At 31.2% G+C, this 16,663-nt stretch overlaps 1 protein-coding gene across 1 annotated transcript; it reads right to left on the bottom strand.

The window, feature by feature from the left end:
• Positions 1-211: 211 nt before the first annotated feature.
• On the bottom strand, positions 212-15,519 carry LOC133198150 (uncharacterized). Its single transcript, XM_061334292.1, has 18 exons — positions 15,451-15,519; positions 15,043-15,241; positions 13,957-14,064; positions 13,582-13,648; positions 13,159-13,436; positions 12,701-12,736; positions 11,605-11,649; positions 10,816-11,064; positions 10,627-10,674; positions 9,109-9,399; positions 8,765-8,935; positions 7,370-7,894; positions 6,133-6,381; positions 5,785-6,036; positions 5,375-5,632; positions 3,726-3,853; positions 2,041-3,321; positions 212-538 (listed from the first exon to the last, which is right to left on the bottom strand). Exons 1-18 carry the CDS (start codon positions 15,493-15,495, stop codon positions 533-535), a joined length of 4,236 nt encoding a protein of 1,411 aa, XP_061190276.1. The 5' UTR covers positions 15,496-15,519; the 3' UTR covers positions 212-532.
• Positions 15,520-16,663: the final 1,144 nt, after the last annotated feature.

Below are 16,663 nucleotides of genomic sequence, written 5' to 3'. Positions count from 1 at the left end.
TACAACATAAATGATTTTGCAGCTTAAAAGGTAAAACTGGCAAGTATCCAAAGGAATTACGCTTTTCAACAAAAGACACAATAAACATTAACAAACGGACCTTCAAAAAGTGGAGGGGGTGCATATTGTATAATTATTTTTTTTTTTACATGTATATAGAGTATTAACTTTGAGTAATACTTTTTTTTTACATAAAACATACAAGTGAGCCTTTTTAAAAACAATACTGAGATCAGAATTTGACTTTCGTATCATGGTCAAACATGATTCGATAAGTAAAATGTATATACCATCAAAATGACAATTATAAGTGTAATTGTAGAATCGTTCAATAAAAAAGAATATCATTGTTTTCTATTGAATTAAGATTAGTTCATATCAACAGAATGGCCTTTTCAGTTAAGCCAAATCGTGTGCATATATTTCTTTTGAAGTGGTAAAATTGAATCCGCAATATTCTAGTTTCTATAGTATGGGTCCATTCCTGGGATTCCAATGGCTGTTTCACAGAATGCAAGTCCTTGCTTGACTGTTAAGACTGTATTAAAGGACAAAAAATAGATTTCAAAAGCTGCATTTCAAATTCAATTTTATCTTACTTGTACTTGATGAGGTTATCTTGATGAGCACCATATATGTGTAGCAATTTTAGAGGTTTACTATATACACGATACTTTAAAAGCAAAATAAACATTACATCTGATTCACAAACATTTCAATTGTATTAGAAAAAAAAAGAATCCAATATTATTATGTCGTTCAATTTATTTGATTTAAAAAATGAATACGATTAAAATTGTAATAATTATTATGGTATAAAACGAAGTATTGTCAACATTGATCATAAGTTGAATTGAAAAAAAAATCTATATTAACTAAAACATTCCTTTTTCAATTGTTTCAGTATTTTTTTTCAGAATTATTTGATATGATTATTTCTGTCTTTAATATTCCAGATACTGTGCAAGTACTAAATATAACCTGGTTTGTGTCGAATTCAATGAATTTTTGTAACTGGAGGGAGGTCTAATTAGTCTCAGATTTTTTTTTTTTTTTTTTAAGATAATTGATTTGACCTCGATGTTAGAATTGTAGTCTCGATTTCAGGAAAGCAGCAGCATTTTTCAAGTTAAGGAATGCGTCCGTTAGGTCAAGACCTATTAAGTGTATGCCCTCGCGAAAAGGCGATTTAATGAGGCACCTCAGAGTGAAACATGCAAACCTGTACACAAAAACACGGTAGAATTAATTCAGTACATTCTCTCGATAGTTTTTAAATGATGGCACTAAACAAAATTTCAGATTTGTATAAATGGTCTACCTAAGATGTGCAAATAGTATTCTGTTAAATTTATAATAAAATATATTTTTGACCGTGAAAAAAAATACTTAATCCGCCTCACACTGCACATGAAATGCGCCAAATTTTTACCATGATGACGTCATATCGACAAGTGACTTGTTATGTCTTGCTGTGTGTGATTTAACTAGCGACAAAAATGAATGTAGTGGTACGTTTGATGTAGGTCATTATTTTTATGCAGTTTAAAATCGTAAATTATTTAATTTTCGTTATTCTGAGGAATTGCTATATTTGTGTGATGTCACAATAAACATTTCCCTGTAAATTATGCCCCGCCCCTTTTATGCAGCCTTAACAGAGCTGCGTTAGATTTTTATCACGATTTATTACTTTTCACACAAACTGAATAAGGTTATCATACTCGTATAACAAATAATTTTCTGTCACAAAGCTCAAGTTTTGAAACTAAAACCGACACTACTGGTACGCTCTAAATCAAATCTTGAAATTTTCGCACAAAGGAATGGAAACGATCTATGTATTGAATTCTAATGGGACGAAATTCCATTGTAATTTCATTCAATGAGATGGAAAAGAGAATAAATGTAGAACGACCTCTAACTCATTCAGTCATTTCTATTTATAAAGACACTCGATGCAGTGATTTTCAGATAGAATCAAGTAGCTGAAGATATTTATGTAAATATTCATGAGAAAGAGTAATGTCATTAGCATACCTTGTGCCAGTACTGCAGCAGATTGTCACGATCTATATTGTGCTTTTCGTGATTTTCCTTATAGAAATTAAGGCAAACTCTTTCGTTCGTTTCTAGTTTTGCAACTGTTTCCTCATTCAAAAAATAATCTTCGTCTTCATCAGTAAGACCTATATCCTTGCATGCGTATCCAGTTTCGTACCCTACTTGCTGATGAAACGTTTGTGTAAGTTCCATAATTATGTTCTCTACATGTTTTCTGATTTCTCTTGTTTTATCTACAGAGAGCAGAATTTTCGTATCTGGTGAAAAAACTTGCAGTTGTAAGGATGATTTATTTACAGCAATAGCAATATTATGATCACCACCTTCTGCCATATAAAATGCAGTATTTTTGCAAAAAAGATTATCACTCAATGCTTCCCACTTTGAAAAACACCTGACAACAAGTCTATAAAAGAAGAAATGTGGAAGGTAGGTTTTGAAATAAAATATTAAGATCGGGGTCTTATTTCCGTCGTTAATTACAGCTTTGACTTTTTCTGTAAAGTCGGTTTTGTTGATACTTGGGATATAGTAAACAAATTCCATCTCATTGCCTGGTGAGACATGACTTGATTTTATTTTCTCCAATTCTGGCGTCCAAACTTTTGCAAGAATTCCAAGTTTTTCCATATATGGCATGATTTTGTCCTTATGAGTAATGTATGACTCGTTTTTATTTTTTCGCCATACCTCGCAAAGTGTCGAATCTGATATTCGTCCAGTTTTCATGAACATCTCCCATTCTTTAACTTTTTTGCAGAAAGGGCGCGCATGTGTAGGGTCTGTTATGATATTTTTAAAAGCATCAACAAACCACTGCACGTCCAATATGATAGTATCTCTTAGGTCCTCATCTAAAAAGTATATTATTTGGCCGATTTCATGATAAAATCGGAGCATATCGTTGATGTCATGGTCACTCAAGGATTGGAATTCGCTCAACTCTACTAAATCCTTTCTTTCCAAAATTCGTTTGTCCTTGTTTGCCCATACAAATTGCTCGAAGATTGACCATTTAACTGGAATTTTTTCACCCCACTGCGGTAGGCTTGTAGCAGTCTCCGCAATGCATTTTCTTACTTCTTCTATGGTTTCCGCTTGATGTCTTCTTAGCTTACCTTTGGGACATTCAGTTTCAAAGTAACGTTTAGGGGATAAATGGTCTTTCAATGTTTGTTCTTTTGGCAAACAGTGTTCTAGCTTATCGTAAAACCAAACATTTTGTGAGCTAGACATAGATTTTTTCTCTTTCATGGACTGAAATATAAAATAGTTCTAAATCAAAATGGAAGATACAAACAATATTCCTTGATTTTTGTTCTACATAATATTACGAGGCTAATGGAACATATACTCATCTAAGTCGACGAGCTTTGTGACAAGTTTGATTAGAGTTTAGAATCATGTAGTTAGAAAGAGATTTAAAAATGATAAGCCAATGATGGTAAAGCAGTGAATCCTAATTTCGACAACATTGCAAAGTAGTATTACATGTTACCGCTTATTCTTTAAAACATGTGCATTATTTTTTTTTGAAAAAGTATTATGTAAAATACAAGACGATAATCATAGACTTACAAAGCAATAATATACATACATACATACATACATACATATGTACATATACATATATATTATATATTATATATGGTACATTGTACCTTTACAAGGTCGTGATGAGAGGCTATAAGAATGACAGGATTGACCCCAGCTTTGTCTCCATATTTTTTCTTCAGTTCTTCGTCATCACAGTAAGTTCTTATCGATTGAAGCCAAAACACAAAGTATGCTTAAAAATGATAAACATTTTCAATGAACAACGTGTTATAAAATTCGTAAAGGAAGTAGGCAGTTACGTATTAATGATATAAATTAGTGAATATAAAAACAACTCCCCCCACATCTTCATGACTTATGGAGAATAGATCATGCATCAGAAACATAAAATGGACCTGACAACGAACATACAAGGAATTACGTTTATATGAGTGTAATTTTAGACAATATATCATACATAGGGTAGGCAAATAGTGTTGCTTGGCATCAAATGATATTTCACACGAAAAATTGTAATAGAATACGACTTTTAAACGACAATAAAAGTTTTTAGACACAATAAAGAGCCTATGACATACTATTTTGTCATCTGTAAGGAATGCCATCATCATTTTAATCAATACAAATTCAACAACACAAAGTAACTTTTTATAGTCTCGGGGTTTTATTTAAATACGGGCCTCTTTCAACAAAGACCATTTTTGAAAAATGACTGGGATACAATATCAACAGACGTACAGGTATTACCAAAGACTTCTTTTATCAAATATGATGACTTTTACATGAATATTTGTTAATGACATACATTTGTTATCAAGTTTAAAAAAAAGGATCATACTGAACGGAAAATGAAATCTAATTTTTACTCCATAAAAATTAAATGAAAAAATAATTACAAAATAAATGGAAAATTTAGAAAAATAGAATAAAAAAGAAGATAAACACTATTTTAGAGATATTGTTTTTCAAAATACAAACCCTTACAACTTCAACGGAAAGGTACTTGAAAAACAAATTAAGGTTATATCCTATATATATTTGCAAGTGTGAAAGGGCGAAAATAACACGGGGCGAAAATAACCCTGTATACAGTATTTATTATTTAGAGAAAGTTTGATTTATTTTCTTATATACTAAGTACCCACAATATGTTATAGTCAGTAAACATTATGACGTCATATTATGACCTCACTGTTCTTACCTACTGGAAGTTATAAAACACATCAACAAAACAGCCTCGGCGCAAGGGATTATCCTATCTAATATTCCATAAAAAATGTATAATGCCAAGAAGAATGTTCTATAGATTGATAAAACTACTGCACAAATCCTAGGCATTTTCTCATTTGATTAGAATTTGAAGAAACTTATACTGGACTGTACATTTTTACCCTGATTCCCTTAAAACTTACAAACAGTAATTAAACTTCTGATCTATTGATATTTGTGCAGCAATATCAGCAATCCTTGTAATATTTTGCTTCTATATATACCTTGTTTCAGTTAAATAAAATAGAGCATGCCCTTGCACCGAAGCCTTTTTGTTGATGTCCTGTATAATGTTGTGTAGTAAAGAACAGTGACATCATAATATGACGTCACAATGTGTTCTGGCTATATCATGTCATGGGTACCAAATATGTATTGGACACTAAGTTTTAATTTTCTCTGTTTGAAAGGTATTGTCCTTAGGAATTTAAATTAATATATTTCCATAGAAATGGCTATACCTAACCTTAACTCACTTGCGTACCTTCATACGTCCAGTTTTCGAACAAAGATCCAAGGGGATTATGACGTTCTTTTAAGTAGGGTTTTTCTTCCAAGTCCTTGGACATGTCTACAACAAGTAGGTAGAAAGCTCTTCTGGAGAGATAGATCTGATGACAGGCGTAGTAGGCAACTTGTCCAGCAAAGTCGGTCATACTCAGGAGTTTTTTGCCCTCGTGCAAATTCACTTGATACCCATCAGTTTCTTTCTGACGTTGACTAACATTGTCGGGAATATAATCTAAAATAGAGGTAAATTAGTAGTCAATCAATTATCAAGACAACTTTATCATAGATATTTCTACCTCAATTGATTCCTCCAAAAATTTATAAAATCACTAAGTGTATCAGTGATCACAAAAAGAATGTGAAAGAAAATAGAGAACATGCTACCCTGAAGTGTGTTATCCTCAACCAAAAAAATATTGTCATGAACTTCAAGCCCTATCGTTGTTGGTGTACATTTGAGATTGTCCTTTCTATTTCGACGCTGTAGATGATTCAACAGAGTTGTCTTTCCTGACCCGGCACATCCTACAATCATACCTCTAGCGCGGTGCATTTTTATGTTTCCTGCTTTGAAGTTTACAACATATCTCTGCCTTCCTTCTTCTGTCCATTTCAGTACTTCTTCAGGGATATGCACTGAAATTATAATCATTGAAGATATGCATTTGGATTTGAGATATTAATTTAGGAGTAACCATTACTTTCTGATCTACATAATATTAAGAGACTTACAATACTTGCAAATATCTTTATGGATTAGTGTATCACTAAATGTGCTGTGGGTCAGGATATCTATATCCAGTTTTTGTATCAGTTCCTCATTGTATTCCAAAGGGAGGCAAATGCACATCTCATTTTCCTTAGATTCATATCCGTTAGATCTAAAGTATTTCGCTAAACATTTAGGCGTGTTCTCTCCCGCCATGAAGGAATAATAAACAGCACATTGCAAGAGCGTGCTTTGCCTTTGGTTGAATTTGTCTGAAAAATTATAAAAATAAAAGAGTCAGAATGATTACTAAATACACTGTAAAGCTATTTAAAAAAGATAAAAGAATACAAAACAAAAGAAAAGAACTCTGACTAACATACAGGGCACTCTTTCATAAATACTGAAGCATATATAGGCACTCTTTCATAAATATTGAAGCATATATAGAGTGGGATAAAAAAAATCTAAATTATGCATACATATTTTGTGCAACAAGGGTTTTTCAAATATACATAGGATTTCGTAATAACATTTTTAATGAAAGTAACATTATAACCCAAATTTGTCGACATAGTTAAACGATAAATACGAATTAATTTAAAAAGAAAACAAAAATCAAATATATCATGACGACATAGCAAAGATAACAAACTGTGATCGATCTAAAAATATGTTCATAAGAATACATATTTTAGAACGGGGCATTAAACAAAGTACCCTGCAAATTTTAGATGTGGGATCAGGGGCCTATGACCAATTGCAAAAAAAAAAAACAAAAAAAAAAAAAAAAAAACGATTTCTAATTTGAAAGTATAGAATAAAGCCAAGAAGCAGGGTTTTTTTTTTGTTTTGCTTAACCAACAATGCACGGAATAATACTGTAATGATAATTTTGTTAAATGACAATGGATTTGAGAAACTGGCATTGCCTAATGTTTCTTGCGTTATAATTTTGTTAAGATTGCACAGTAGTGACAAAACATATTGTTTTCATATATAAGCAAGACGGTGTCGTTTTGACGAAATAAAATGAAATGTACTCATCGAGAAAGATATATTCTTAAATGTGATAAAATGATGGTCTGATATTTCTTAAAAATGATATGACAAAGATCGATTTTGTCTCCTTATCTTTGAATGACTCTCGATGTACATAAATCAACTTTTGGTATGACATATAAAATACTTAAACTCTTTACTTTATTTCCATATGTTCGAAGACACTATAATCGATTAATTATCTGAACAGGAACTTACAGCCTTCTTTCTTCATCTGCAGAAGGTCATATTTCTCTTTTTCGGACAATGTTTGTGCATCTGATTCCCTTATGTATTTCTCAATGAGAAATACTCTGAAGTTTTCACATAACATGTCACACAAAACAACACATGTTTCATCTTTCTGTCTTTCATAATCTGGCGTTCTGAAATAGTTTTGAACAACATCTCCTCTCTGTGTCTTAAACAACCACATTATTGTCTCAAATGTATTGTGGTTTTGCATTAGAGCCCACACAGTTTGTAATTCAACATCCATATTCAGAAAAGAAACTCCTTCTTCATCAACATTTAGACTTCTACCAGATAAGTCCGAAGCTATTGTTTTATATTCGTCCACTGATATTAAGTGTTTGTGTTTCATTAGCTTTCTTATGTCATCCAAAAGACTGATGTGTGCTACGTTATTCCAGGAAATCTTCCCTCTATTGCTCAAAAGGATTCCAAAATGCAGAAGGCGACGAACATCGTCATCTTCAAATTGTCCAAAAATTTCTAAATTAACTGAAAAGAGATACATGTGAAATGTGAATTATGCCTGCATGAATATGAAATGTTAATCTGCAAATTTCGAGTTAAACTCTTTCATTAGGGAGGGAAGTTTTGTTTCTACGTAAACCGGCAGTTGGGACAATTTATTTATATTGGGTACCTTACATCATCGATATATACCGATCTATCATAAATGTTTGTCTATATGCATTCATCAGTTCAAAACTTACCGAATTTAAGTAAGGCGACATTTTTTTCTACAAAAAAAAAAAAAAAAAAAAAAAAAAAAAAAAAAAAAACCGAAAAAAAACTATCAGTGGATAAGACTTACCAAACGAGGGAAGAGATATGAATCTCTATTAAAAACACACACATCTTATCATTGCACATCGGCATTCTGAATGATACACCGACTCTTTCCCTGATATTAATTTCAGAGATTCCACTAAATATTTAGAAAAGGTTTGTACAATCAAGGAAGCGTCTTTGATTTCAGAAAGAGTTTGACGGTTCTTTTGTTTTCAAGTCTTATAATTGAAAGTAGATGTTGTAAAACACGTAAAGTGTAGCTCAATATAATCATCAAAATTATAACTGCTTGCCATGATATACATGTATAATCTTTCTGTAACATTATATACATTTTGAAAGCCCTACCCATTGTTCATTTATTTATGCGCGTTTGTGTACATGTACATCTACAAACTGTCCCACTACCATGCTGATTTGGACACTTTTTGCGCCTCCATCGTTGGAGAGCTACAATTTCGAAATTTATTTAAGAAATCTATTTGTTGCATACTCAGAAATAAATATCTGAACATTAAGTCTGTACCATACCTTTACAATAGATAGTACAATGATCAAGTCGCTGTATCTTACCATTAGTGAAGACTTCTGCAGATTCCTCTTTTTCTATAATGACCAAATTGTAAGTTCTGTTAACAGGAAAGATAGGGAAGATGATATTGTCCATTTTGTGAACTTTCTCTGATTGTGTCTTGTCTTTTTCAACTTTCATATTTGGTCCAATTAATTTTACTGCTTCAAAGTCTATTCATAAAATGAAGAAAAAAATAACATACACACAGAATCACACAGAGCATATTTGCATTCGAAAATTAATGAGCATTTAAAATGATAATTATGTACGTTTGCTTTATTCGTTTAGTTACAAAAAGTTGGTTTTAAGAAGAGTATTCTTTTCCGCATTCCGTCAAACTTACGAATTTTTGTTTTATGGATCTCAATAGTATTTCCGGTTTTTTCTTCCTCCCAGGAAGCATGATATGAACCAGAATCCTCAAGTGTCAATTGGAAAATATAGAGAAATAAATAGTGTTTATCCCTATCAACCTCTGACTGGCACATGTATTTGTTTGCATTATTGGAGACATTTATTTCCTTATCGTCTTTGTACCATTTAACATCAACTGGTGTATAAGTTGTGGTCACACGTATTCTCAAATCATTTCCATACTGGCGCACTAAAACTTCATAAACCTTTCTGTTATCTCCTTTAATGATGTAAAATACAAATGAAATAAATATACATGTAAATAAGTAAATTTTTTAAGGGTATCTACAGTGCATAATTATCTATCAATAAATCTGGTAAAAAGCAAAATGATTTTTATTCAATAGTAAAATCTGAGATAAAAGCAGAAATCTGATTGACACCATGCCTATTATAGATATTTTGAAAAAAATCTGCCTCCCTTTCTTTTCCCGTGCGATAACCGATAAAATGCGTGACCTCATAATTCTGTTCAAAAGCCGAGCAACAGTTAGCGAGAGGGAAAGAGAGTCAGGACTCCGGGACGCTTAATATTTTAAACAAAGAAATACCCATTTTTCTGTAAGTAATCAATGCTCATCATTTTTTCTTTATATGCCAACAGAGCGTTACTTATATATTAAAAATAAATTGATCTTACGTCTTAATTAAGAGAGAATGAAAATATATCTGGTAAGATATACAATTTTAAAAGTTTTTCAGGAGTTAACAATCTGTTTTAAACACCGATCTATAAATATACATTGCAGAAAGTTGAAAGTCTTTATCGTGGTATCATACAAAAAAATTTATATTATCAATTTTATGACAAAAGTTAACTTCATCATATATAAAAAAAATTATAATTCTTTTGTGTATTATTAATATCAAGTCGAAAGAAAAAAAATAACTAGTTGAAGATAACGAAACGTGATCAATCTCATGAAATCTACTAACTTTACTAAATTGTGAATAGGCATAAAATATGGACCCCCTTGAGAATAAAGATTTGGTATCAGGTGCCTAGAAGAAAGCAACCCCTGTTATCCGGTCACATCCGTCGTGAGATCTAGGTAATGAAATGAAAAGTGGATATTCCGTTGTCAAACTTAGTATAAAAGCAGTCGCCTACTTTGCGCAGTGGTAGAGCGTCTGCTCTAGTGTCGCAGAGGAAAGAGTTTATCCTTACATCGGGGGTTGGAATCCCACTGTGGGATGTGTAGACTGATCCTTCGAATGAGACCGTATAAACCGAGGTTCGTGTCGCAGTAGGTGCTGGCAAGAAACTGTTCAATGGCCCTGAGTGCCGACTATAAGTAAAAAAAAATGCAGCTCTCCACCGGCAAGTGGTGGAGTCTCCGTATGCATGAAATATTCTTGAGAGGGACGTTAAACAACAAACAAACAAGTATAAAAGCAAAGGCCTTACATTTAGTATGAAACATCAAATTATGCATGTGTAACTTACTATGTTTTCTGTGTGCTGCACTTCTTTCGTCTTTTGTGAATACAATATCTAAAATAATTTGAAAAATAAAATACATATTAATTTTAATCTTTGATAAAGTAAAATATATATTTTAGAATACCTTTCCAAAATAAAATACATTTATGCTTTAGGTCTTACAAATATAAAATCTTATTAAAGACATCATACCTCGTTTGTGTTCTTCTTCATCTTCTTTCCATATAGCGGTATACAGCCCCGAATCTTCTTTTGTTGTGTTGTAAACATACAGATAAATATGTCTATCTTCTACATCCTTTCCATGACAAATGGATAAGTATTTTTCAGAGTCGCGCAAACAATCTATATCCACACCATCTTTTTGCCATCGTATAATATCGTCATCTGGGGGAAGATGTGTCGTCACTCGAATATGTAAATTTTTGCCCTCCTCTTGCACTGGTAATAAAAAGTTTGCATTTTTAATTTTCTGATGTTTAAAAGAAAAAAAGGTTGATAAAATGCATTTCACTTGTATATATTATGTTTTTTTTGTCTCATAAGACTATTATTCATTGTGTCATGTAGTATGCTTTGTAAACATGTAATATTCACTTGAAAAGAAATTGTTTCACAGAAATAAATAAACTTAGAATATTATTCTGGTCTGACATTTTTGTTTAAATCATATCAACCCAATTAAGCATTATCCTCTAGGAGTACCAATTGGATAAAATCTGTTTAGAATCTGTAATAGTGAAACGTATTTTAACTTTTATAGCAAAAGATGTTTTTATAACAATCGCATTCAATCTTTGTGTTTTAGGTCATCATCACCTCAATGAGAATATGGAATTTAATTTTCATTTTCATACTTAACCTTCTTGCCTTTGATTCTTCATTATTAAATTCTACATCTTGAATAAATTGAATAAATATAGATATACATGTATTAGAAATTTTACATAAAAGTTTCCTTAATTGAAATAAGTTTCATACCTTCAATATCAGGATGAGTGAATTGGTGATGAGGCCAGTGTGTCTCTAGGAAAAAAAAATCGTTAAATTGTTAAATTTATTCCTTCTGTAATGAAAATAAAAAAAAATCACCTTATTGTACAAAACATAAAATAAGATGTTTTGATGATAAAAGGATTCTTGTCTGTTTTAAAAAAGTTAGGTTTTTAGATGTTTTCTTCAAAGATGTTGTCTTCTAAGAACTGGGTTATTATAAGGTCTGTTTTACCCTGGGTATTATGAGGCATTGAATTAAGAAGTAGAAGGAACCAGTTGAAATCAGCCTGATGATATCAAGAAAAAAAAACACCTTTAATTTCTGTGATTAAAAGGGGCCTGGAAATAGTTGTTCTGCTGCTTTATTTACAATTTTGAATTTCTACTTTTATTCAAAATACTAATTTCAGTTTAATAATGGAACTGGTATGAACATTCTAAAAATTCAATAACAACAACATTGTTATTGCCAGTGTTTACTTTTTACATGGGGAGTACAATTTATTTACTCTGCGCAAATCACTGAGCAGGGACTGACAATACTGGTGAATTGGTATTGCTTTCTCTCCTTTCTTCTTTGAAATATCTGAATTATAGTTGGAATATTTTTATTTAATGCAGAACCAATTTCCAACTTTTCTTTACTATTAAGAATCAAATTTTTTCGTGAAAGTATAAGGATGCGTGTCAATCAAACGCGTCCCAAAATTCATAGTTTTAATAATATCCAACAAAGAAGTTTCTAAACACACTGAAATATTCTAGCAACATATAAATAATTACAGTAAAATTGTCTAATCCGGACAACATTGGTTCCAAATAAATTGAACGGTTTGGAAAATATTCCGGATTAGAAAACATTTCAAACAATTGAATTAACTAAAAAGGACTTAAAGCTTACATCGTATTAGGCACGATTTAGGAATACACAACACCCTGATTAGACAAAATTCACTGTATAATTATTATAATGAGCATTCTAGAAAATTTTAATCTAAAATATATGACCATGCCCCCTTTAGACCTGCGTACTAAAAAATATTATACCATTTTAAAGAAATTAAACCACAGTTAAACTTACTTCCATCCTGGGAATGTCTTCTCTTATTCTCTTTGTCTGAAAATAAAATAATTCCATTTTGTTGTTCTATTTAACAGGTGGCTAAAAATAGAACAAATGATTTTTCAATAATTTGTAATACCATATTTAGCATTGTATTAAATTTTAATTTTCATGATCAACCTTTGGCTTGTACACCTAACTAGATTTTTGATTCCAATCAAAATGGAGATTGCTTTAATTCATCTTCAAATGGCATAGGAGGTTAACATTATTGATATATTTTCATTTTTTGAAATGCCTTTAATTATTCATCTGCATGTAATGTTTCAACCGAATAGTGCACTTTAAGCAAACAGTTTACTATTAATCATGCTGATCACAAGAAAAAGACTTATTTATTAAGAATATATGTTTGTTTCCATTAAATTGCATTAATTTGATATATCTCTGCACGGACATAACTAGTTTTACCGTACCATGTGACATAAGTCCCATTTCTTCAATGCTTGGTTCAAATTCCCTTTTTCGCTTTTGCCACCATTTTTTGTAAAACACGAAGAACACTAATAACACAAGTGCTATGACAGCAAGGAAACACAGAATCCCCACAACTAGTCCGATCGGTATACCATATTCACCTTCTGATGTTGGAGGATTAGTGGTGGAAGAAGAACTGTTAAGAAGGATGTTTGGCACAATCGTTGTATTTGGTGTATAAGACTCAAATGCGGACGTAGGAGTCCTAGTGGAAAAGCTTTATATAAAAAACGTAATTAACAAATTACGTAATCAGCAAAGTTAGACAAATAAATGGTAGAACAATAATTGAAATATGAACACATGCAGTGCATAAATATACATCTTGTGATATTAACTGATGTAGTGGATATAAATTATACCTCGATATGCACGCTGGATCAGCAAGAAAACAATTATTGTCCTTGTCTATCTGTTGACATCTTGGATCTTGGTATGGAAAGATTAGGAAGATTATAATGTTTCTTTTTAATATTATTTATCATGATGGTCAATCATAATATTTATGTTGCTCATGTTAACCGTATGTTTGGACAAATGTAGAAAGTAAAAAAGAAAAGTTAGATAACCATTTTTCAATTTCAATGCTGTTTTAATCCTCTTAAGTAGATTTTTATTTTGATTAATCTGTTAATCAAAGATATAATTATAATTTGGTATAAGGTTTAAGCTTTAATTTTCCAAAGATTATTCTTGATTTCAGTGTCTAAACTTCCATTCTACTTACATCAACTTACATTGATATATATTGTTGCTTAAATAATACGAAGTAGGGCAGCCATCTATAAAGAAATGGCATTCCTCTTGATTCAGGTATCCCGACGTTGATAGGTGTAAACAAAATCCTTAAAATAGTCAGATTATCTTGATAAATAATAAATAAAACCGAATTCATATAAGTATGTCTCTCAACTACATGCACCTTTACCCTACATGCTTGACATTTTATTTCTTCAAAATCTTTCTTTTTAGAAGTTAACTAAGGCTCTAGAAGGATATGCACCGGAATTATTAGGATTGATTATAATTAATTAATTAAATAATAAATAATTACTATAAAAGTAATTATTGTTTCGTTATACAGTTATTTTTTTTTTTCCAAATCCAAGTTTAATATTAATATTTCAATGTTTGAACTAATAAGTTATTGTTGTTATTGAGATGTATATTTTAAAACTTGGAATTTCTACATATTTCTGCATATTCCAATGCAAAGTTTCGCTTCCCTTTAGTTGCCTAACTTAAATCTCATAGCCCATGCTCATTCTGAATGACCGGAAGATACCTACATCTTAAACAGGACATCACCAATCATTCACATCGCATAAAGAATTTTATTCTTAATGTTCCTTTTAATTTTCTTTTTAATAATTCCTCCGTTATGGCCCCATTGGGAAATGATTTGAACAAACTTGAACATCTGAAGATGAACTAACCGAGGATGCTAATAATCAAGAAGCTTTTTGCCAACAACATGTGCAACTGGCGAAGTGGTTAAAGTCAAAGCTTCGTCCTGATATCAGACTGATCAATAGATAGACCTCCCACGCTACGTTTTCTGATACAAACCATTGCATAGTGAACTAATGTTCAAAATTAAGATAATAGATCAAGAAGCGACCTCGCAATTTTAAAGCATGGCTCACGCCAATACAAAAGCTAAAAATTCACTGCCATAGTTCAAGTGCCACTGTAAAGTGCAATTGCTTTATACATGTAATCCATGGATTCATGCTTGATTGAAATGAATTAAAGTTTTTTTTTATTTACAAATAGTTATGATGCTAATTTGCATAGATAGGTCACTTTTTAGAAGTAGTTACCATTCTGTACGAGACCTAGAAATTCGTCATAACAGAATTCCAGAAGAGTCGTTTTCTCTTGATTTGGAACACAGAAATAGGAAGGATTTTTATTTTGATCTAAAGGGCACTTCAGTCTGTCTGCAGCAGAGTTCCGGGAATCGATTGTTGTTGGACAGTAATCCACATTGGTCACAGGGAATCGATACCGAGCATGCATCTATTGATGAAAAAGTCAAATAATAAATTCTCAAAGATAAACATATTTTTTTTAGTTTGGTGAACTTAAATGTTTTCATACTTATAATTTTTGAAAGTTGAATATTGATATGCTGGCTATTTATTGCTTTTGAAGTGAATGAGTTTTCCACATAAAATGACTCACCTGCTTTTTACAATTTATGAATTCACATAAGAAAATAAAAATACCTCCTTGAAATTGTAGAATATAACAAAAGTCAGAACTCGGTTCATCCTAATGCGTGTGCACCACACAATACTTTGTACACAGCCTAAGCATAACAAGGGAAACATTAATGAATAATAGTGGATTACAACTGAAAATTAGCCAATGCTTACCTAGTATTTTAAAATTTCATTTTCCATCAAGAGAAAACCCAACGTAAGATATGAATTCTAAAATAACTCAAGGTAGTATAGATATTATTATACTCTTTTCCCCTTCAAAACGAAAGTAGAACAAAAATTTCCTCACAACAAAGAAAATTGCCCAAAAAATCTTAGAAACAATTAGGATATTTCATTAACATTACAGATAATAAAGAATTATCATATCAATTATCTGTTGATGTATACATGAGAATACGAAGTAAAACCAACCATTTTGTCACGGGATCTCACTTCCTGTCACAGTGTTTACATACACTTACATTTTTAAGTGGCACATATATCCCGCAAGTAATGAATCGCATCTGTGTATTTTTTTTTATTGCGAAATGAAGTGCTTCTTTTTTTCTTATTTTGTATTTTATGTGAAACGCTGACATAACAAATGCTTCACAAGACGTGTTTCAATATGTAAATAACTAGATTTAAATCAACCTCCAGATAAAGTAGATGATACATGATTGTTGCATGAATTCACTTGAATATTTAAAGAACTAGAATTTCTGTGTTTATTTGAAAAGATAAAATTACCACTTGATATTTTGAAAACCTTCTTTATCAAGGTTGTTTCAAAAGAAATCATTTATTGCCTGATTGAGTAGATAACAGATCGAAAAAAAAATACGAACTAAATAAAACTGAATGGTTTAGACTAAGATGCTCAGGTAATTGTGGGCTAATGGTGTTTTTTCTCTCTTATCTGTTAATGCTGAAATGCCAAATATATATATTCCTTCTCAATACCAAGGCGATATGAGAATTAATCAAAAAGTTAATTGATGATTATAAGGTAACGGTAAAGAATGCATGTTTAGGGGTGTAAATTTAACTTAACGGTGTTTTTTTTAGTAAGAGTACAAATAAATTTAAGCATGTATGATTATATATTACTAATTTTAATCACATTATTTAATTTTTCGTAGAAATGTAATTTCTCAATAGACCTCTACATTCAATAATTCTGGATATTCTTATCTTTTCAGACGATCCATTTCTTGAAATTTCAATCTATTGG

This window comes from Saccostrea echinata, unplaced genomic scaffold, assembly GCF_033153115.1.
Source record: "Saccostrea echinata isolate AGI-Se365-2 ecotype Australia unplaced genomic scaffold, CSIRO_AGI_Sech_v1 ptg000033l, whole genome shotgun sequence".
Classification (NCBI taxonomy): domain Eukaryota; kingdom Metazoa; phylum Mollusca; class Bivalvia; order Ostreida; family Ostreidae; genus Saccostrea; species Saccostrea echinata.
This window is presented reverse-complemented; position numbering and strand designations above follow the sequence as displayed.